Consider the following 24,744-nt stretch of genomic DNA (forward strand, 5'->3'; position numbering starts at 1 on the left):
TGTAGCTCCTTCAAGATGTGCATATTAATTCACATATTATAGATATAGAAATGCAGCAATGGAACAAAGGTTTAAATTAATCTGGCAACCAGATAACCACTAGGCAAAAAGGCTAGACGTGCGGAAATAATAGTAGCAGACTTGCAGGACTCGCACCCCCTGCTGGATCGGATGTCAACGTGCAATAGAACATGCAGATGGCAGGTTATGTCCTGTTTATGTAGTGCTGTATATTATCTCACATTTACCATAGTGAAATTGTTAATAACGTCTTGATAGAATTAGAGTGAATTCAGGTTTGATGGGACAGAAGGTCATTTAGGACAGTTACACTGAGCAGTCTTTATTTTCCGGCTTGACAAGTGAAAGACAAAACGTATGAAACGCGTGTGACAAAGTTAATTTTTTTTTTTTTCAAAAGGTTGTCATCAATCATTGTTTTTCATGCATATACTTTTGTAGCGCGATAAAAACGAAAAATAGATTTAGATTACACAATGTACAGATGTTTATAATCAGTTTAATTGCAGATAAGTGAACTGAGAAAAAGTGAAGGGACATTAAGATAAGATAAACCTTTATTCGTCCCACAGTGGGGAAATTTCTATAATTATAGATGCATAAATGGATGCATGCAACAAAAACAACTATATTTAAATGGTGCATTGATGTTTTGATGGGTATAAAATGGTGTATATTTGATGCAGTTGAACGAGACAGACTATGAATTAAAGAACATTTAAGAGATTGATGTTAAAACTGATATTCTTCAGAAAAAAGTTTATACAGCAAAAATTGACTGTAAAACTCCTGTTATGAAGTATGCTACAAATAAATATTGTAACCATGTTATTATGAAAAAAAACCCTAAAAGCCAAAACAAAGGAAACACGTCTTGAATGACCAATAAAATGGCTTTTATTTTAGTTTGAACAAAGGATATATTTCTTTATATTTAAATGATACAAACTTTTCTCACTTGCAGTCAACACTTTGAGAATTAAAGTAAGTACATATAAGTATTTATTTTATTGATGGCAGGAACGCTAAGATCATTCAGAAATTTCAAATATGTCCCACTTTGAATTTCCCCTATGATAAAAACGCATAAAGTATGACTATTAGCTGGCTTTTAAATAAACGCAACATCAAAACGACCACAAAATGGCGATGTACAACTGCAAATGACTTCAGAGTGAAGCGTTGAAAAGCAGCTGAACTCTCATTTATATTCCCCTTAATCCTATTGTGATCCAATCAAATGGGAAAAAATAGTTTACTTCAATATACTAGCGTCTGCTCTCATCTGCATTGCTTAAGGCTGAATGAATCTGTCCAGATTACACATCAAACACTAATGATTGCTTCAGTGACTTTATATAGTTAAATGGTAAAGTTAAAGTTACTAATTATTTTACAGTAATGTGTATCTGAGCAGTCTGCAATACAAGTCAAGTTTTAAAGTATTGTTTTTTTTGATGGAGCTAAAATGAAATACAAGAATACTGGCTCTGTTTTAGGAAAAGGTTGTTTATATACCATACAGTACATTTCAAAGTGGGGCATAAATCTTGCGACAATAACCAGGAATAAGGTTGCTTTAAATGTATAACACAACAATAAACCATTCTTTATTCAATTCATTATTATTCAGTAACCACTTTATCCTGGTATAATATAGCACACATGTTAAAAACAGGACACTGTTCTAGTAAGAGGATGCTTTATCAATTTAAATGCATCAAAAACCATGGTTTAGTTCTGAATCAGAAGATTTTATGCAAAATATAAAATGATGAAAAAATTACAAAAGCAATGTTTAATTCTAATCAGAATATACAATAAAAAGTCAATAAAGAGTGAATTAAAGGAAACAAGGACGGTCCATAAATACAAGCGTAACTGCATCAAAACACGTGATAATTTTGAAAAAAAGGTTTGAACATCTTGAGTCTCAAGTCTATAACTGTAAGGTCAGCATTGGAGTTACAGTAATTAAAAACACTGAATATTTAAGAGTTCTGGCACAGGTGATGTGTCAAGCATGTGGATATTAAAAAACAAATAGAAATAGTGGTGTAGCAACAAATTATTATTATTATTTTTTTTTTTATCAACCAAAAACAAAAATAAAAAGTGCTTAATTGCATTTATTTCAAACGGAATACTGCTTTGGTGGGTTTTTGAGGCCGAGTGTCCTCTCAGTTTGTGAGATTGCATGGGCGGCTCTTCTGTTTAGCAGCCTGCATTCATGAAGAACATCTGTTTAAGAACAAGGAGATAGAAAATTAAGCATTACAATCCTTAAGCCTTGAGTAATTAGTAACTCATGGCCTTATATGCGTATGGCCTTAATAGAGCATATTATCTGTCGAACTTAAAACATGGCAGTGACAGAAATATCAAAAATGAAAAATTAAAGTAAATGGTATTACCATTAAATTGTTTGTAAGCTTCTTCTACAATAGCATTATTTGATCTCTTTATCTCCCAAAAGCCCTCGTCTACCCATGGCTTACAGTCCGGCACTTCTGGCAGCTGGCCATTTTTATACATGCCTGCTACAAAAGATAAAATATTGACATCAAAGCAACTTGATAAAACACCACAAATACTATGATAAGTACAGGTATTGTAGTATTTCATCTAATTCAATTTGTAGGTATAAATAAGATTTCTTATCCCTTTTTCACATAAACTGTGCACAATATGTATTGCACACATTATATATATATATATATATATATATATATATATATATATATATATATATATATATATATATATATATATTATATTATATATAGCCCATACATTATCAAAATAGAAACTACTGGAATGGTTAAAATGTATAAAACTAATATCAAAAAACAAATATAATAAATATTACTCGTTACAAAAGTAAATACAAGTCATTTGGACATTTAGAAGTACCTTTAATTGTGTCATCAATATCTTTGCATAGTTGGTACAGATCACTTCCACGTCCAACCACCCGTTCCCCTACAGCAGTGTAAAGCAATTACTTGCATGCTTATTTGGTTGGCTGCTAAAATTATATTCAATTTGTAGATATTAGGGGTCTTAATGCAAAAACTTCCTCACCATCAAACACCTTGATGCTTGGGAAGATTTCAAGGATCGTGTTTCTGTATGTCGGGTTCTTGCAAACTGTTAAAAATGAGCGGATCAAGTTAAATTGTGGGCAAAAGAAAGCAACTCCGGATTAAAGTTCAAAGCACATTAAGAGTAGATTGAGAAGCTGACCTGGATTAGTGTAATTGTAGGTGTTGTCCTTCAGCCTAATACTCTCCAATTTCCGTAAAGTCTTCAAAGCATGGAGGCTATCAATGCTGTATATTATAAAATACAAGAATAAATTCCTAAATAAAGAAAGGCAACTGTGGGTAATAAACCAAAATGGTTAAAAAAGCAAAGTACCTGGATATAAGATTGCCTGCCATATTTAGATTCTGTAGACTTTCACAACTAGAGAGGGGTTCTCGAATATGACAAAACATGATAATAGATACTATATTCACTGATCATTATCATTGTTGTAACAAAATACACTACATAGACTACTCATTATATTTACTTACCAATGTTGGAAATCCTGTTAGCTGACAGGTTAAGTACAAGCAGAAGTCGGAGTGATGCAAGAGGTGCTAGATTTGTGATATTATTCCCAGAGAGGTCTAGCCTTTCCAGGTTTATACATTCTCCAATGCATCCGAGATCATATATTCCTACAACACAAGCAGCTCCACATTAACCGTCTAATACAGAGACAACAAACTACCTAAAATTTATAATAACACCACCATGAAACTTACCTAGACTCCGTAGTTTAAGAAATAAAATGGACTCCAAATCAAATTCCCCAGTTCGGGACTTCAGGAGTCCAGGAATGATTTTTGCACACTCGGTTTCTGCAAAACAAAGAAAGATTAACAGAAAGGTTTTGTGGAAATGCAAGCTTATGACTTGCTCGGTATTTGTAGTAATCAAGGTCAGAAAAAAGAGTAATTCAGAGCAATCTGAAGAAACTGAATGATTGAGTTTTACACTGTCCTGTCTGTGATGTATGGGCTTTTCCACTATCCAAAAACATGCTGATAGTTGGATGGCTACTCTTTGGCACTAGTGTGTGTGTATGTATGTGTTGATATGTGTGGACTGGCATCCCAACCAGGATGTATTCTTCCAGGGATATTTTGTGATGGACTTTGGGTCCATCATGACCCTGACAAGGTTAAAGCTGTTACTGAGGATGAATGAAATAATTATTCATATTGCGATACATTAATGGAAAGAAGCTGTTTTTGGATGGATGGATGGATGGATGGATGGATGTTTTCTTAGGCTTTGCACAAGAATGATGGTGAAACAACTGTTAATTGACCCAGGTGAGAAACAAGTAGAAAATGTACCTGCATTAAGATTCGAGTGAAAATAGATGAAGGTTCGTTTAGAGCTAATAATTTTATTTCGAAAAATAACCGTGTAGGTATTAAAGTGTATTTATTATTGCTGGGAATGAACAGCTACATCCAAACCACAGAAATAAGCTAACGCGCTATAAATAATGGCCTAGCTCCCTAGCTTTTACACGTTTATCAGTCAAATTAAAGGGCTAGTAATGTACTTACCATGATCTTTGTCTCTTTTTGCTTCCATATTCGTCCTAATTTATGTAGGCATTAGGGGAGAAAGACACGAGAGGATTTGATGTGGTTTTCTGCTGGTGAACTGACGCTGTGCTGCACCATGCCTGGGTCTGATTCGCTGCACGGCTGCGCGTCAGGTTCAGGTTTTCTGTTATTTCATTTCACAAGATAATTCCCATCAAAAACCTCCTGATCTGTTGACACTAAACAGAGCGCTCGTGGGTTGGATCATTTGCACGAACCACAATTATACTTTTATTTTTTGTTTTTTCGTTTTTTTACGTTACCCGGAAGTCACTGCCATGTTTTACGTGCACGCACGTGCTTCGTTGCTAAGGTGATGCAAAGAACTCTTACTACATCAGAGCCCCTTCACCGCCATAGTGAACTGCAGGACAGAGCAGTACACACTATTCAGAGTGATAATGTAGTACACAACAGAGTTATTCTCCGGTTTTAGAACGGCTTCATGCATGATATATTTCAATCTTTTTTCATTTGAACAGTTTTCGGTTTAATTTCCTTCGAATGAATTAACTTAATGAATATTTGTACTTATATTAATATATAAAAAAAAACACAGTCTGGTAATCATTTAATAATTACATATATTTTACAGTAGCTTTACTGTAAAAACGAGCAGTGCTACATAAATAGTTGTTAAAGGTTTTTATTTTAAAGGAGCATTTTAATTAGTTTGACAAATACATACAAAACAAAAACAAACACAAGGGGAAGAAGTGCATCATCATGTGTATATTGTGCAAAAATCGTGTGGACATCCAAATAATTGCTGTAAAACAAACAGAATTCATATTTGATATGGCATTCATTTTTAAACATGTTCAAGAATTAAATGTTTAACTCTTTCCTTCTTTTTTTCTTTCTTTCTTTCTTTCTTTCTTTCTTTCTTTCTTTCTTTCTTTCTTTCTTTCTTTTGTAATATTTTGCAAAATCATGGCAAACCTTCCCTTTCAGTGGTTTTGGTTTCTTTATATTATTTTTACCATTGTACATGAATACTGAAGACATCCAACATGTGAAAGAACATGTATGGAATTATGTAGTATACAAAAAAGTGTTAAACAACCCTAAATATTATTTATATTTTTGATTGTCCAAAGTAGTTTTAGTTTGGATGACAGTTTGCCAATTCATGACATTCTCTCATCAGATTCACAGGTTAGTCACCTGGAATTGTTTTCAGTTCACATGGATTCTTTGTCAAGAGTTCATGTTTGAATTTTTTGCCCTCTTAATGTGCTTTAGACCATCAGTTGTCTTGTGCAGGGTAAGTACAGAGTCAATAGCCCGATCAGTGCTATTACAACTATTTTACAAATTCACATTATAGCAATAAACATGTTAAGTAAAGAAAAAAGACAGTCCATCATTAATTTAAGTAAAATAAGAATAGTCAATCAGAAAAAAATAAAAAGAACTTTAAATATATCAGTGATCTAAAGCCAAATGATATGGTTTGAAATGAGTTGAAAATGAGAGTGAAGAAAAAGCAGCCAGTAAGTACTCAACACCTTTGGGAACTTTGGGATTTTTGGAAAACCATTCCAGGTGACTACCTCATGAAGCTGAGAGATTATCAAGTGTGCAAAGCAAAAGGTGGCTACTTTGAAGAATCGAAAATATAAAACATATTCTGTTATCGAACATGATTTTTGATGACTATATAATTCCATATTTGTTTTGTTATAATTGCAGTATCTTCGGTATTATTGTACATTGTTCAAATTAATAGAAAAAAAAAATGAATAAGGTGTGTCCAAACTTTGAATGGTAGTGTAATATACCATATTTTACCCTCTCCCAGATTACATTTTCTATGATGAAATGCGTAAATATCCATTGTTTGTTTATTTACCCCCACCCCGTCTCACTACCGCCGTCTAGCGTCGTTTCATTGTAACTTCTCTTCTTGTTGATGTGCGCTGTCCCTCTCTCCGCTGATCTTTGGCAAAGAGAGCAGCTGTGTAAAGCAGTGGGTGCTGAAACGGGAGTGAGTGTGAGTAATCCTACAGGCTATTCTGCTATTCATGAACCTCTACACTCGAGTAGGGAAGGATCGCGGATCACCTTGCACTCAAGTATTTATGGAGAGTGCTATTGGCATTACAAACATCCATAAGTAAGCCGGAGGTCTGCAATTCTATGCGTGGTCACGCTTTTCTCCGTCTGGCCACACCGTGTACATGCCATAAATGCCTAGGAAAGCCAGGACTCCTCCAACTCCGAATGTGATGCATCTGTACGATAGGAAAATCACTCGACTAAGATGGGTAATAAGCAGACGATATTTACTGATGAACAGCTAGACGCCTACCAGGTAAGAGACTTCTCGGTATATTCAGCCCTTTCCCGTCAGTAATTAAGCTCAGAAACAGACCTCAGCCTACAGGCCCGCTGACAACTGCAAAAATCAGGGAAACCATACAGTAAGTTTGCATGTATTACATTTAATGGACAGTAACAGTTACTGTTTATGGAAAGATAGAAAAATTGCAGTACTAGAGAAGGATAAAATCCCATGTTAGTGCTGTTAGGATATTGCCTACAGGCAGATTTCTTATATATAATTTAAAAAACAAACAAAAAGAAAAACAGCTACAGCTCATCAGTCTATTCCAAATACTAGATAACCCCTACTGTGCATAGAGAGATGCATATTAATATTCATTATAATTACAAGTTTTTCCTCTCTCTCTCTTTAATTTATAACTTCAGGTAGCTAGGTTCGGTCTTTGATTACAACCCCTTTGTCGAGAATAAGCCACATTCTTTACACTGGAAGTCAAAAGGCTTGTGAGCAATTATACTGAGCAATTTCTGCAGCACTGGATGCTCCTGTATGCTTTGGCCAATGCGTAGCTCTCACTGCCATCATGTTCATCTGGCATTTCCTCTAAAATATCTAACTGTAAAAAAAAACAAAAAAAAGAAAGAAAGAAAGAAAAAATTAAATAAAGGCAAGGTTATAGCTTTAATGCTTTGAATGTGAGTAAATAAATGCTGCAAACCACAAACTAGGCTGAACCTGAACATATGAATCTAGTGCTTACATTGATTGTTTGTGATTACTTAAATTTTTTAACCAGATAAAAGGTAGCCATTTCTGTCTGCTTCAGTCTTACCCATAGCATAATACATACAATTACATGTACCTGCTTTATGAGGGTTTTGTTTATTTATCCTGTTAATCCTAGTCACTGAATAGCACACTATGGTGGAAATGTAGATATTCCAAAACCACATCCATCCAACATACTATGCAGTATATATAATTATATCATATTGTTTTCAATGTGAAACAAACTAAATAACCATACAGAGCACTAATAATAACATTTATGATTTTTCTTTTTTCTTTTTAGGAGTGTATAGTAGTTTATTGTTTAATATGGTAGCTAAAGTTTAGGACATTGCAATAATTTTAGTGACCTATCTAGTTCACCATCTCCTTGGATGAACCTGGAAGAAATCCAGTTAATTATTAATACTCAGCTATTCTATGAGGATTGTCTTTCAGCTTGTACAGTAATACTGGTAACCTCTGCAAATTTATCACCTGTGGTTCCTGGAATAATAAAGGTTTAAAGTGGAAAATCAAGAAAAATACCTGCAAAATATTTCAAAGATATCTAGGGTTACTGAATGACATTATCTTTTTAAATGTTCATGCATACATTTTAACTTTTAAATAAAATGCTGTCTAGAGCCACAAATAAACATTCACACCCTTCCTGCTCTGTAATTAACACCAGCTAGTCCTTGGACTAGTAGAGCATGACCATTTGGCTGAAAAAAAGATTTCTCTAATCAGTCAAGTCATACCGTTTGTTACTTCGGCTTGACATAAGTCTCTACCATTTCCTTTGGGGGTATTGTACTTTTTCATTCTTGCGCAATTGTTTTGAGTTACCAAATATAACTATATTTACAAATTGTAGTACATAGAGCAGACACAAAAGTGCAAACCAAAAGCAAGAACAATAATCATATATATAATATTTAATAATATATGATAATAATACCATATATGCATATATAAATATATAATAATATTACATTTTGTATATATATATATATATATATAAAAAACACCTTTATACTTGGTAACTTTATACACTATAAAAGTATTAGATGTATTTATATATGCAGTTTTCAATATATCTGTATTGCTAAATACAGATGTTTTCCAACCTAGTGAGGATTCAGTCCCTTTTGATTAGAAGATATGCTGTTGGCCAAGCATCCATTTTAATCTTTCAGCATGTAATCATTACTAGATATGAGGACTGTGTTTTGGTAATAATTTACACATGGGACATCTATCCAGTGTGCTAATAATTCTCCCCTCTGTGGCCTTGCTTCACAATGCACATATCCAAGTCCCAATATTTCCAATTAATAAGCAAATAACATTATTTAAAGTCTAATGCTGTTAATCTTTAAAGCACTCTCAGAAGCATCTCCAGTGATTCCTGGAATGGGTTTTTTAGTATAAGCCAAGTATGCAGCCAAATACTGGGTAAACATAATAAAGGAGAGATAAATCATTAGCTAATAAAAGTCAGTACACACTGTATTGGCTATATACACGCAATGGTATATTGAGCCACAGGATTGGTAGGAGCAATGCCATGTGTTATCTATGGCATACAAACAGATAAACTATACATCCATGATAGAATTTCTAGGTTTCATGTGACAGTATGCAGACACAACATTATCAGCTGATAGAAATCTTAAACCCTGTTGTGTTTAGTGACGACATGCTCAGGAGTTGCGAACGCCCCGAGTGATGTGTTGTATGCTTAACTATTTAGTTAACATAAATGACTTATCAGTAAAGGTTTCAGGACATTGTAGCATTGAGAGTGCTTCATTTTATAAGATTTGTTTTCTTTCTGTCTTTGCAGGATTGCACTTTTTTTACACGCAAAGAAATCCTTCGGTAAGCTATTTCAAATGAAAGATAGAGTTTATAGAACATTTTTTGGATTTTGGGATATTGTAGTTGCCAATCTTTATTTGTATTTGATTATAAATGTATCCTGATTAACATTGTTTTTCAAAAATCATATTGCAGGTATTTTGTTTGTCTTGTGTATTTAAAAACACCAAACCATACCAAACATAATAATGTGGTAAAACAAATAGTTATGTTTATATTGTCTACTACATGTCTGTGTATGTAGTTTACAATGAGTGACTGAAGTTCTGCTTTTCTCTGCACAATTTGTGCAATCGGTGATGTTGTATCATTAGTTATTTTCTTTTTACAGTATGTCCTGCTGTGTTTTATTCCTAATTTAGTTTTTCAAGCCCTTCATTAATCTTTCATCACTGTTTACTACGTATTCTTCCACTAGTGAGTGCTTCGTTATTCAGCAGTTATGCTACAGTTATGCTACACTCGTACCAGTGTCATTCTCACTATGTTAGCATCAGTGCTGAGAATCATTTACCACCAGATGTTATCTTGTTAGTAGTAATTGCTTCACAGTGTAAGATGGAATAGAGGAGAGTGCATTTACATTTATTCATGTGGTAGATGTTTTTGGTCACTTCCAATTGAGCTGAGTATTAAGAGCTTTATTTTAGTGTTTTAGACATGGGATTTGAACTCAAAATCAGTAGCTCAGAAATATAACTGGTAAATGATCCTTGTCAGTAATTGTGCGATTGTGTGCCCATTTAGATTGAACTACTGGAGTAAACTAATAAAGGCCTGTGTGTACCTTGCTATAAGGGCTATAATTAAAATTTTGATCAAGTCCACTAATTGTGATTCTTCTTGGCAGGATTATTGGTATAATCAATAAAACAATATGTCATTCAGTGTTGATTGATTCTGATTCTAAAATCCATCCATTGGTACTTTGTAGCAAAAAGGCTGTTGTAAAGGAACTGCTCTTACCATTAATTTTTGCCTGAATTCAGACCATATGTGTTTTTATTATCACAACATCTACAATGTGAATGACTTTTTTTGATACAAAAAAAGCAAACAGACAAACACCTACATATGTAGACAAACACCTATATTGTCTGCAGCACTCACAAGTCTTCAGGAGCATTTTTTTTGTCTTAGAAAAGGGAATAACTGTGTCCCAGTAAAGTGGAAAAGAGGGATTACAACCTAGCCAGGCACAATTTATAACCACACTCTGCAAGAGTGTGATTATTTTTTTCTTTTTTCATGTGTCGCTATCAAAATCTCCCCCTCAGAAGACCTGGCAGCAAGCAGCAACCGTGTAATTGGTTGAACGGCTAATACGATATTGCCTCAGTTACAAGTCCTGTAAATACACAAAGTTTTACTTTGCACAGTTCTGTTTTTTCCTCTTTTAGGTTTTGCTGACAGGGCCAAATGCAGGGCTTCAAATATAACTATAGATTTTATACTGAAAACTGATCTAGCTTTAACAGCAAGAATAGAAGCAGGTATTTACTCAAGCCAGAACAGCTTCAATGTGTCTAGATTCCTCAAGTCTCTGGAACTGTCAACACATCAGTTCAGTATCTCCTGTGTTCTGTTTTTATTCAGATCAGATAACTGTTATATAAAATTTTGCTATACAAAATAATTTACATCATTTTTAGCTTTATCAGACCATTCATTCAGCCCTGAATGTGGGTACAGTATGTGAATGTGGGTGGAGTAAGCTTGAAAGAAAGCACTTAAATCAGACTAGAAATGTTTCATCGTACAGTAGAATAAAGGTGATCAGTCAGAGTAACTTTGTATGGATTTCCAGTGACGTATCTATATTCAGGCATGTGGACATGAACAATGGTGGCATGTTTTCCTTTGTCAGACATTCTCGGCCTATCATCAGAAGATTGCAAGTTTTAATCACTGTGTTACAGCCTTCTGTGGCCACAAGCCAAAGAAGCTAAACAAGCCTTGCTTGCTGTCTGGATGGGATGCAATTATTAACAATGACACTACCTAATTGTGGGTGCTTGTGAGCATGAAAAAGAGGGTAGTTAGCAATTTCCTTCAGGTGTGTTTCCCTGTTATGCAGCTTAAGTAGCAGCTTGTAAATTTGCTTGCTGCATGTGTTTTAGAAAAAGGTAAAAAAATATATAATAGTGGGTGGGAATTGGTAAAATAACAATGAGAGAAAATGGGGTGAAATCTTTACAGGCGGGCATATCAATTGTAAATTAAAACATAAAATTAATCGATTGTAATTTCAGATGGCAGCTTCAAAATAGGGAGGCTTTCTAGGTACCGTTAAATATACTGTCATTTTACTTGGCTTGTGTATATTCAACCAACCCATACACTTGCAGTTTCTAGAATTAACATCTGACAATGTCTCTTATTGATTGTGTTCAGTATCACAATCAATAAAAACAATAAAAAGGTTACTTCTTACTTTTTTTTTTGCAATCAGTTCCACTCGTTCTTGGCAACTGTGATAATCTTTTTTAGTTCTAGAGACACAATTTATTATGAGAGAACATAAATTTGGGTTTGATTGTATGTAGATATTGTTAACTTTGTCTTTTTACCTTTTTACCTCTGCTCCCTTATTGACCCGACAATATTTTTTGTCAGAGGTATTGACCGGCCTGTGTTTTACAGCCTCCTTAAACAAGATGTTCATTAGCTATAGCCTCTGAGAGTTATAGCCTCTGGTGCTTTAGTCAGTTGTCAACAAACATTATATGACACTATCTGAGACATGCTTTAAAATATTAAGCATGTTTTAATATTAAGTCTCTACATAATTTACTTCACTATGTGGATAACATATTCCAATTCCCCCTCTGTATCCAATTAGGTGGTTCGGTAGGAGTGTGTTATTAGAAGCTTCTATAAATATGATACTGAGAGGAGCAGCACTGCTTTCGCTAAAACCCTTCACCCCTTGCATTTGTGTTCTCACCTAGGCAAGGATCACTTTGCAAGCCTCGCACCTGACCTGGAACCCAATCTTCTGATTATAGGTTGACATCCAACCACCCAACTCCCCATCCCCCACGGGACGCCTTTACTTACCTATGTTCATTTATTGCAGACACCATATATAGGACTATGTAAAGCAATAGTGTGATGACTGCTTCTGTGCTATTCTCCAAACAACAAGAAGACATTCAACAAATCGCTCCCGTTATATTCTAATGTAATTGACATATGGATCTCAGATTTCAGGATGTGCTGTTAATCGGGGCTGTTGAAAGATCAAGTTACTACTCAAAGAAATTAAAAGCAGATAGTGGGGGATGAGGTGGAGTGCAGGGTTACAGTCAAATAAACCAATTACTGTGAACTGTTGGGCTTTGCCTTGTCTGAGTTACTTTCTGGATATTAACTAAAACTTAAAAGTCATCTTCTGTCATTTCATGTAAGGTAAATGTTGCTGTTGTAATCATTATTCCTCAGTCAGATTTAAGAATTAATTCATATACAATTCAGAATACAATTCTTATAAACATACAGTTATAGAGACAGACTACATTAAAATAGCACAGAAACTCAAAAATAGCGAGCTATAAACAATCATAATTTACAGTTTGAGTCTTCTTTTATTTTTAGATAGTTCTACATGTGGTTTTACATATCTGTATTCCCGCTTATATTTCAACCTTCTTTTTCACTACATTTGCTGCCTGAATATTCATTTATTTCTATCACTTCTACTTTAAGAACACCAAGCATATCACATCAGATTTTGAGTTGTCAGCATTACACTGCTGTGTGAGCCAGACATTCATAAACACTATTAAACAATAGGATATGATCCAGGTTTCCATACTGCCTTTCACACGCACATTTTAACCGGAAATACACGCACGCATGCATGCACGCACACACACACACATACACACATACACAAATCCAGGGTATCCAGGGTAACAGATCAGCAGAGCCCCTGGGCCTTTGCTTATTATTATATGTTGTTTCTGCCTATTTAAAGTTCTGTTCATAATGTGTAGATCATAAAAATCATCCTGAATGATTGAAGGATTAGTATCCTAATGGAGAACCTGTAACATATCTTGGATACTGTGCTCACCAAGCATGAGTAAGTCATGATTGGATCAGGGACATCATAGCAACATGTCAGTGGGGACACATCACCGATGATGTTTATTTTACAAAGCCACAACTTAGTGATTTTATGTAATTAGTTCCTTTTAAATAGTTCCTTTTTTCAACCACATCTGACCTTCTAATAAGGTAACCTGATAAAAATTCTCTATGTATTTCATAGAGGAATAGATACTGATGACCCATCAAAATTAAAAAAATTATGCCATGCTCGCTGTCTTTATGGAAACACAGTAGCATTTGCATGGCTACAGAACACCTACTTAAGGCTTTTTCCAGTGGCCATGAGCTGCCTTATCCCACTGTAGCTACATTAATTAACTTAATTTGATATCCATTGCAATCATAAAATATGAATTGCAAACTTGCTAATAATTTTCAAAACAGTGCATTAAATATTAATTTTTTTTTAGCTTTCAAAAAATGCTTTAATATAACTAAACAAATATCCTGTCTGTTTGAAACAGTATATGCACTATTCTTTTATATCTATTACTTAATGCGCATTTTAACGAAGGGTGCGAATAACTGGAGTCCATTGTAACATTTCAAACTACGTTTTGGGTGTATTTGACTTATTTCTTGTGCGTAAAAAACATTTCATCTGAGAATTCTTTGGAATTTTAAGTAATTCAAATTGTAAATTAGTACAGGATAATAAATGAGTTAAATTATTTAATAAGGGGAAAAAATGTAAAGTGACACTTGTAGGCCAAAAGCCTGTGTTATCAGTTTTAATGCTATATTGCATTAAAAATGTCATGGCAACTGATTTTTAAGCTTGGGGAATTTCACATAATCAGAAATAAATAAATAAATAAATATATATATATATATATATATATATATATATATATATATATATATATATATATATATATATATATATATTAATTTGTTATTTTGACACTAATATTTAGAAAAATCATATAAATAACAACACTGTACTTATATTTAATATTTATTGTCAAAACCTGATGGTTGTGCTGATGTTTTTACCATGAAGTGTCCATAAACAAAATGTCAGCCCTTTTTGCTGAAATGTATTATGTCAGTCTATTTAACAAAACAAAAAACTGAGCAAAAAAAAACCGTAAAGTATGTACAGACATGCAGACCCACATACATGTACATATACACACATACACTCTCTGCAGCCCTGCATAAAAGATACCCATCAGATATATTAACACAAACATAAACATACATCTTTACACACATTTGTCAGTGATGGCTACATCAGCCAAGGGGATAAAGCTCCTGCCAAATTGAGTATTTCTCTAAGTGAAGAATGGCTGTGCTATTAGAATAAATAATAGGGATGCTGTGTGATATACTAGCTAAATGCTTGCTTGTGAAAGAAAAACCTAGCATTTATTTCCTAAGCATGAGGGATAATGAGATGTTTAAAATATTAGCTTCTAATGGCTACTAAAGCTCCTGCATATTCTTCAGCAGTAAGCCATTACTGGCTTTTATCTCCTGTCGTCAGAGTGCTGCATCACCTGCTGCTTATATAACTCCTTGCACAGAGTCATTCACAAGGATTTTTTTCATGCACCAGGCTACCAGTGCACCAGTGTTTGCAGTACTGCTTGCAGTTTTGTCATGCTTTTATATTTAACATATAGCTGCTTTAAGCTCAGTATGTCTTGTATGCAGAATAATAATAGATGGACATTTCTTAGAGCACACCAAATTCTCTTTGTGTACCATTGTGCAGTGGTTGTTTCTGTGGAGCTAATAAGGAACCAAGTAGACATATTGTGGAATATCAATATCCCTTAGTAAGTTAATGTTCCCTTGGCTTTTACTATTCATTATGGTGGTTCTATCTACCTAGCTCTTACGCAAGAAAAGACAAGCCTCATTTGATTCATTTGGGTGAATCATTCCTCTACAGTGACACTGAGATTAGGTTTGATAACAGGGCCAGTGGAGCACAGGAAACAAAATGGACAATCACCTTCCAACCTAATGGAGTTCTGTACTTTATGACCTTCATAAAACACACACTTCTTCCTGCCCAGCTGATGCACTAACACAGTGGTGACACTATTATGCAGGGTTAGGAAACGATCAGCACCAATCATTATAGGTTGCCATCTTCAGTGACCTGATTTGGGTACAAATGCTGTTTTTAAAGCTACAGTCTCTTCCTCTCTTTTTTGTGACTAGGATTTTGATTTATATATACACAATATTATAATCAGGAAAACATTTCAATTTATAATTAACTGTTACTGTAATTTATAATTGAAGATAAACTTTGTCAATCTTAAACATTATCAATTTTAATTTGTTAATATTTCACAGGCTCAGAATGTTATTTTCTAGATTAGAACAAATTTATTCTACATTTTTTATTTATTTATTTTTTTATCAGAACCAGTCAGCTTTTGTTTTCAGCACGTTTCTTGTGCCTGATGTTTGGGTGTATGTGTGTGCTTGCTTGCTCTCATATCTTTCCGATATTGATTTTTATGAAGCATCTTTGTGCTAATGTATTTTTCCCCATCTCATTAATGTCGGAGCCTCTTTCTCTCTTTCTCTAGTTGCCATGCTCAGACTGAGTCATCAGTCCACAGCACTCTGGAAGTGCGCCAAGTCTCTATGTGTGAGCAAGTGGAAAAATAGCCTTGTGAAATCTGCCTCTTTTGCCAATCACATTAATACATTCCCCCTCTGCCAGTAAAATGTTAGATTAAGTTTGGGTCATTGATAATTGAATTTCTCAAATGTATGAGAATTGCATTTTTCACAGCTTTCCATGAGACATCTGCTTCTAAATCTAAATCATAGTTATACGCTGCATTAGAAGATCAATCATTTGTATAGATGTCCTGTATATAGCTATGGATTGTGCCATTCCTGAGCACATTACTGCTTCACAAAAACAATTATCTGCATATAATGGTTTGAATGATGCTGCAATTGATCAGACTCAGTTATTTAATGTCCAGGCCATGTTCCTGTAAAATATAGAACATGGCCCTGTTTGTTTGTGTTTATATGTTTACATATTTTATAATACATTATTACAATTACAGGCTTAACCTTTAGAAGTGTCATTTAATTTGTAGTTATTTGTTGTTTTCTTTACAGGTTACATGGAAGATACCATGAACTGGCTCCACATTTAGTTCCAATGGATTACACAAATGAACCTGATGTTAAAGTCCCTTTAAGCCTTATAGTCAATATGCCAGAGCTAAAGGTAATGCCACTTTTTATACCTCAATTGACTGTTTACTTAAGTGTTAATACTCCAAACATGTGTTCAGTCATCCAGACTATACTTAAACAGACATGTGATTTAATAGTCTGAAACTGGATCCTAACTGGTTACTATATAAAACTGGTTTTGATGATATAGTAGAGCATGTGAGAGGAAGGACAGCTTCCATAAAAGTCAACACACTATGAGATAATGCAGTATGAGTGTATTAATTTAGCACTTTTGTACTTCTTATGGTTGTCGACATACATATGCTTACTCTTGAACTTGAGTTTAGAAATGAGTTTATTAGCGGGACAGCGCATTGGGACGTTTTAGAGACAAGGTGAGGGAGGCGAGATTGAGATGGTTTGGACATGTGCAGAGAAGGGACATGGGGTATATCGGTAGGAAAATGCTGAGGAGGGAGCCACCAAGAAGGAGGAAGGCCAAGGAGGAGGTTTATGGATGTGGTGAGGGAAGACATGCAGGTGGTTGGTTTGAAAGAGGCAGATGTAGAGGACAGGGGGGTATGGAGACGGATGATCCGTTGCAGTGACCCCTAATGGGAGAAGCCGAAAAGAAGACGAAGAAGACTCTTGAACTTGAGTATTCAGTGCAAAGCTTCTTTATTTGCTGAAGATTGTTCAAGAAAAGTAAGCAATATCAGCTTTTAAATGGTTCAGTTTATGTATGTATAAGAGCCACAGACTCTTAAAAAGCATTATTTCTTTGTTTAAAAAAAAAAGGCTATATTAATGTTTGTTTTAAATTAATATTTAATTAATCCAACAATGGAATAACTGTCTTGTGCTAAAAAAATATTTATTACTATTGCTTCAGACCTGTTCTCTGAGTTTCTAGTGATCCCTCATTATCATGGAGGATAATCCTTACTGGTGATGTAATGGTACTTTACTGTAGATATGCTATGTGGTTAGAAGGATTGTAAACCCCCATCATAGAAGTGGCCCATACTAAAGGAAACTGCAATTGATGTGCCTCTGACAGCACACAGCCTCCAAAAGACTTCTTTGACTTCATAAACGTAAATCTCTGTCCACACTCTGTCCGAGGCTGGCTGCTAATTAGCCTTTCATGTTCAAGTGATGTGATTCACCACACATCACTGAGTCAGAGTGCTTTTTTTCATCACTGCTGTTCCCTTGCAGACTGGCCTTTCTTTGATCCACAATCGGCAGCCCCTCATTCAATCTTTACTTGAATATTTCTAGGGGAACATGCTCATATCATAGAGTTACTGCTTTCACTGGTTTCTCTGAATGACCTCAGACTTTCAGTCATGAAAGTTAATTCCAAAGAAACATTTCTCCTCATCATAATTGATTTTAATTAATGTGTTGTTTATAATATTGGATTTTCAAATCAATGTCAGTGTTTAACTATTTCTTAGTGTTTTTAAAGCACTGTAATTTATCAAAATATTTAGCGAGTTATATTAATTGATTGCCACCAGTTTTAACTTAAAAACAACTTCTGAAACCTTGAATGGCCCCTAATTTAGCTCCTGTCTGATGTATCTTTCAAAATTAAAAGGCCCTCTCATGTCATGAATGGGTTTATTCAATTACAAAAGAAATGCTCTTTAGCTGTGTCCTAATAGCATACGTTAGTGTCCGTAACATCCAGTAAAAATCATTCTGTCATTAATGTACTTTATAGACAGTTATACTGCTAATACCAGAATGCCGTCAAATTCTGATTAGGAAGGTGTTCATTAATTTGCATATTTGTTTTGGTTATTTTTAATAACATGACCCTAACATTTGATTTGCAAATCATGGGTTTATATTAATAGCTCAATAATAATAATAATACAAAAGAGCAACTTCCCATTGGCCCACATCCCACTATTCTTTCGGTGATTATTTTCCAACATGGCTAAGTTGTGTTTTTTCCTTTTAATGAGACATGTCTAATTGAGAATGCTGGCTATGCCTACTTCTCTTACTTTACAGGACATGACAAATAAATGGCTGACATTTTTAACTTTGGAACAGCACAGGTTGGTTAGCCATGCACAGTGTGCTGTAACATTGTGCCAGAGCTCAGTCTATAGCCTTGGCCTCTCTTTGTTTGCTCATAACACTGTTGAGTCAGCTGATTGTAGAGGCATAAAAAAATCCTAGAAGCCATTGGGAAGTTCACTTGATAAGAAATATATAGGCAGTAGTGTGGAGAGTCAGCCTTTCTCCTTTTTGCATGTGTCTCGCTCAGCAGAATTGGCTCTTATGTCTACACTTACGCAGTGCAAATAATACATACCGTAACTGTAACATTTCTCTCTCAAGGTTTAGCCTTGATTATCCTGCACTGACTAATATCTTATGTCAGTGCTCTTACATCAAGCCTCTCCTTAATCCTTTCAGCATGTGATTTAATGCACTCATGTAATCCATCTGTGTTCTGCAGGAAAATCCATTTCGTGACAGGATTGTGGAGTCCTTCTCCGAGGACGGCTTGGGAAACCTCAGCTTCAATGACTTTGTCGACATGTTCTCAGTTCTAAGTGAAATGGCCCCTCGAGAGCTAAAGGCCATTTATGCTTTTAAAATATATGGTAATAGAGCCTCCTTTCATTAGCACACATAAATTTCATAATGTCTCCTTACAACAGTTTAAGTGCTTCTGGGTTGTGGCTTTAGTGGGCCTAATAATCTGTAATGTATTTCACATTCTTCATAATGATACAGTAACATTATAAAGGTTCAAGCAAATGCAATGATTAACTTCATTTTCTTTATGGTTTATCATGTGCAGATTTCAATGTGGATAATTACATCTGCAAGGAAGACCTTGAGAAGACTCTGAACAAGCTGACGAAGGAGGAGCTGACTCCTGAGGAGGTGAACTTAGTGTGTGAGAAGGCTATTGAGGAGGCTGACCTGGATGGAGACAGCAAGCTCTCCTTTGCTGACTTTGAAAACATGATTTCCAGGGCTCCTGATTTTTTAAGGTACATAATTATATGCATGAGTGGAAAAGCCTTTTCAGTAGAAAGCTAATGCAATGAAGCTTTAAACTGACCCTTCATTACTGTTTGACTTCTATTATTGTGGTTCCCTGTGCAGGAAATTTGTTTGTAAATCATTCATAACAGCATTTTGCATTGGGATGCTAATGAAAATACAGTTAATCTTTTCATTTTACATCTGTGTATAAAAAAAGACTTACTTTTGCAAACCTCCATTGATAAGCTTCAAGATTATGTAAAGATTACATTGACAATTTTACTGTATATGTATACAGATTTGTGGAATTCTTTTATATTAATGGCCTGAAAGTAAGCAATCTAAACAAGTTCATTAATCAACACAAATACAACTAGCCTTTAAATTAAGATAAAATATATCCAGCCATGTAAAATAAAGAGTTTGTCAATAATGCAGCTCAGCCTTTGCTGCATTAAAGGAGATTCAGTACACCACATCAAGGGGGTGCTTTTTTTTTTTGTTATTTCATCTTTTTGCCAACTTTTTTTGGGGTGACACTAAATGCAAATCAGTTGTTTTGTGTGGGCGCTTTGAAATATATAAACCTGGATTTAGTAGATATTTGTGTTTAGTAAGTCAAAAAATTGTAAACTACATTTATACACATAAAAAGTACAATATTGCTAAATGAGATCTATTGTTTATACACCATAAATCTGTTTGACATCAGTTCCAGAAAATTGAGAATATTATCAAAAGATCAAGCAATTGGAGAATATATTTTAGTTTTACATGTTTATTTTACATGTAGATTCTGTTCTCACAGCTAAGCAAATGAAACATGTCTATGCCATGATATATGATTATAGCTTGGAGGTGCATTTAAATACAAAAATGTTTAAAATGCTACAATGGTTCATATGATTCAAGTCAACTGAAAGGTTTAGGGTTATGGTTAAGGTTGAGCCTTTGTAAGCTTATGGATTTTTTCTCTTGAGTTATGTGTTTTAAAAGAAAATCAACCACATCAAATCTGTGCTGTGGACTTTGCATATTTCTTGTTTCCTGTTAACTTAAATGTCAATAAACTACATGTGTATAACATCCGTAAATGATATCACAGCACAAACTCAACCTTGCTTGCTTTTTATTCCTATGTTACCATTGCAGCAAGCTCAGTCTGCTTACGCACTCTGAACTGTAAGCCCCTTTACTGTAATTCAGCTTTGATGTGTTCCAATGCTTTTTATGAGGCAGCCGTTCCTCTGGTGGACATTTACAAGCTCCACAGCTGTGCCCCACTGCCTGTGAGGGAATGGGAGTGACAGAAGTCTAGTATTGCTTTGTTTATTATTCTGCGGCTTAGAATGATGTGAAGTACATATTTTTGCTTTTCATACAATGACAATTTAGAATATTTCAGTCCAAGCATGTTTAATTAAATATCATATTGCTGCAATTTGGAACAGACAGAAAGTGGCATTCATTTGCTGGAAACATTAAATGGATCAATCATGTCTTATATATTACTACATGAAAATGCTTACACAAACACTGATACAGAGTTGGTTGGCCTAGACTTCTAATACTGAAAATTAGGAACAAAGCATTTTGGATAGGATAATATCCTTATTTTGCATTGTTATAATGAACTTGGCTTTGCTTATTTATTTGATATATTTTATGTGATTTACATGTAAATCACACAAGTGTAAGGACAAAAATATACTGACTTGAGTAAAGGTTTACCTAATAATAATAATAATAATAATAATAATAATAATAAAAATAATAATAATAATAATAATAATAATAATAATAATATTAATTCACTTGAGTTAAAAGAAAAGTGTTGATCAAGGAAATTACTCATGTAAAGTGAAATCGGTATTAATACACAATTCAACATGTAATAGCTTTACAATTAACTTTTTTCATATGTTTGCAATAGACGAAATTAATACAGAAAAATTATCTACTCTGATCTTAGTTAACTAGCTAAATTAGCTGTTCTAGGCATAATTCATGTGTTTCTATATAACTCTTTTTTTGCTCTTCGCAAAGTAATATGTAAATTTTCTGTCTTTTGCTGAAGCCTTTTGTTTATTGATTCGTTTTACCATTTCCCGTTTCTTTTTTTATCTTTTTTGTTCATGTTTCTGACTTTTATTTTGCCCATGTATTGTTGTTTGCCAATCACTTGACCTTCACTTGTTACACATTTCTGATTCTGTCTGCCAATTTGGATAGCTTGCCCTACTATTTAATACATTTTCCTAACTAGCACTTGCATCTGCTCCCGCTATCGTGCATACTCAAATTTCATGACAGCAGGTTGGATTATGAGTTGTGAAATGCATAGGTCTCCAGGTTTTAGGTTGCAAATTTGCAAATGGTTATCATGCTTTTTCTATTGAAGCATTAAAAACTGGCCTTGCTTTACCTTGATTAGGCAATAAAATGATTTTAAATTTGATCATACAGTCTTTTAATTAGCTTAATTTGTAACACATCAAAAAGAAATATAGTGAAGTTTTTGTAAGAAAAAAAACTAAAGAAGTGCTATAATTTAATTAAATTTATCGGGTGGTAGATTAATTATATGCTCTGTCTGCAAAATTGTACTAAAGCTCATTGTTTCAAGTGCACCACTTTATGTTTCACACAGGGCCAAATTTCTTGTTTAACTTTTTTTTTTTTTTCCAATTTGAATATAATAAGCCATTCTGAGTGCAAATGTAATCAAAACGCCATCTGTTCCTCTGCCCGGTTATTTTCAATGTAACTTTCTATCCCATCATACCTGTCTTGTAGTCAGACATATGGATAATTGGAATTTTCTGAGTCAGCACTAATGGTGGTGGATTGTAGGGCACTGAAATTCATTCCAGGTTTTCATGTGGTTATCACTCTTCCAAACCTCAATGCTATCATATGTTTGGAATTAAATGTCAGATTACAGCTTTCAGATTAATATTGCATCAAGCACATTTCATAAAAAAAAATCTGAACAATAGTAATTAATTTTGTATAATGCCTTAATCTCCCCCTTTCTTTTTTTCTCTCATGCAGCACCTTCCATATACGAATCTGAGAGGGCTTCTACTTCTTCGACCAAGATACTTCACCTCTGATCACAACTTGAATCCTTCTTAAATCCTTTTTGAAAAAAACATGGACACCTATATAGACCATAGCAGTGCCTGTCCTCTACAGCTCTGAAGAGTTTTCTCTTGGTCCTATCTGAACAGCGCTCATTTATTGGGGAAGCTGAATTTTGGATTTCTTTGGATCTATAATATTGTTTTTGTTTTTTTCTTCTGAGGAAGCACACTTTGGAATGAGGAATATCGAGAAAATGCATGACCATTTTTCCTGCTGGAAAGATTCTGCAGTTCTCAGAGTGAAAGTAAAAAATGCCTGGAGTTTGAACAACTGTGTGGGCATTTGTCATATAACCATGTGGTGTTTGTGGGAAGACTCCACTGTTATATGGACATATGGTGTTATGCTTGTTTCTTTGTCGTACAATGTCCATAGCACCACTAAATATATCAGACACTCTCCTCCTGTCTTCTCCTCTCATTTAAAATTAAGAATGCTGTGGTGGAGTGATGGACAAAACAAAGATGAGAGGAAAATATTGTGTAGAGATTAACAGGAGAGAGAGAATGAGGGCTAAAAGCACAGCACTGGCATCACAGTCAAAAGACAGTCTTATCTTTTATACAGCTATGCAATCTTTCTCCATAAAATGCATGAATTGCATTCATTTTGCCCTCTGCTATAAAATTGCTTTTGCTGTATCTGATTCTCTTTGTTGTCTTATTGCTTATAGGACTGGAGCATGACGACAATCATATCAAACTGTTCTCCAGTTGTACCAAGGGCTCTGTCATCTTTTCTTACATTCAGCCATTTGGAAACCATACATTTTTACTGTGCTTTTATGTTCTCATTCTTGTTTGAACCTGATGTGTGTTAGCACCACCTTTCAATCTCTTAATGTCCACCCTTTTTCAATGTTATAGAGGGCATTTGACTTAACTTTGAATAAAACGTTTTCTGCTGTTTGTTGATTGAGTGCATCTGTTTCACACTACTGATTTCTTTTACACCTTGTGCCAGAAGATGATAATATTATACATTCAGCAGGTATTTAGTACATATTTAGATATGGTAATAATCTATTTATTTATTACTATACACAGCACCCTCCACAATTATTGGCACCCCTGTTTGAGATGTGTTCTGCCTAATAAATTCTAATAAATTTGTTTTTTCATTGCAGAGGCATAATCTCACACTGAGAATTGTAGAAAAATCTAACCTTTAACTGAAGTAAATAATAAAAAAAAAAACATGACTAAAAATATACGTTTTTGTTTATAAAAATCACCTGTTCCACAATTATTGGCACCCCTAACAATTCCAATAAAATAAATGTAATTGATGCATTTTTATAATTTTTCACTGTACTTTTTAAAGTTGATAATGTATGTATGTATGTTTTAAAGTATGAGATGACAGATGCCTTTTTCTCTTATCCATTCTTCAACATGGAAAAGACAAGCAAAACACCATTCGAGTAAAACAGATGTGTATTGACCTTCAGGTCAAGTCAGGCAATGGCTACAAGAAAAGAGCCACTCACCTAAACTTGCCCATATCTACAGTCAGAGGAATCATTAAGAAGTTAAAAACAACTGGAACAGTGACAAACAAGGCTGTACGAGGACCCAAGTTTATCTTGCCACCACGCACAGTGAGGAGGATGGTAAGAGAAGTAAAAAAAATCTCCAAAGCTCACTGTTAGAGAAC

General features: G+C 34.4%; 2 protein-coding genes across 5 annotated transcripts; one reads left to right on the forward strand and one right to left on the reverse strand.

Annotated features, from left to right (window-relative positions):
* Nucleotides 1–1,510: 1,510 nt before the first annotated feature.
* Nucleotides 1,511–5,014, reverse strand: lrrc61 (leucine rich repeat containing 61). 3 transcript variants are annotated; one of them, XM_046859777.1, is made up of 10 exons: nt 4,958–5,014; nt 4,653–4,873; nt 3,837–3,932; nt 3,603–3,749; nt 3,442–3,502; nt 3,268–3,353; nt 3,106–3,171; nt 2,935–3,003; nt 2,436–2,561; nt 1,511–2,262 (listed from the first exon to the last, which is right to left on the reverse strand). In XM_046859777.1, the coding sequence occupies exons 2-10, from the start codon at nt 4,678–4,680 to the stop codon at nt 2,156–2,158; spliced, it is 786 nt and encodes a 261-aa protein (XP_046715733.1). In that variant the 5' UTR covers nt 4,681–4,873; nt 4,958–5,014; the 3' UTR covers nt 1,511–2,155. The 3 variants fall into 3 exon arrangements, with proteins under 3 accessions (XP_046715733.1, XP_046715734.1, XP_046715732.1); XM_046859778.1 differs by lacking the exon at nt 4,958–5,014 and having other exon boundaries at nt 2,436–2,558; nt 4,653–4,950; XM_046859776.1 differs by lacking the exon at nt 4,958–5,014 and having other exon boundaries at nt 4,653–4,950.
* cib2 (calcium and integrin binding family member 2) lies at nt 4,986–23,996 on the forward strand. Of its 2 annotated transcripts, none has more exons than XM_046859780.1 (6): nt 4,986–5,007; nt 9,605–9,639; nt 16,858–16,969; nt 19,403–19,550; nt 19,751–19,946; nt 22,996–23,996. In XM_046859780.1, the coding sequence occupies exons 3-6, from the start codon at nt 16,901–16,903 to the stop codon at nt 23,015–23,017; spliced, it is 435 nt and encodes a 144-aa protein (XP_046715736.1). In that variant the 5' UTR covers nt 4,986–5,007; nt 9,605–9,639; nt 16,858–16,900; the 3' UTR covers nt 23,018–23,996. The 2 variants fall into 2 exon arrangements, with proteins under 2 accessions (XP_046715736.1, XP_046715735.1); XM_046859779.1 differs by lacking the exon at nt 4,986–5,007 and adding an exon at nt 6,605–7,011.
* The last annotated feature ends 748 nt before the right edge of the window (nt 23,997–24,744 follow it).

This window comes from Silurus meridionalis, chromosome 10, assembly GCF_014805685.1.
Source record: "Silurus meridionalis isolate SWU-2019-XX chromosome 10, ASM1480568v1, whole genome shotgun sequence".
NCBI classification, from domain to species: Eukaryota; Metazoa; Chordata; class Actinopteri; order Siluriformes; family Siluridae; genus Silurus; species Silurus meridionalis.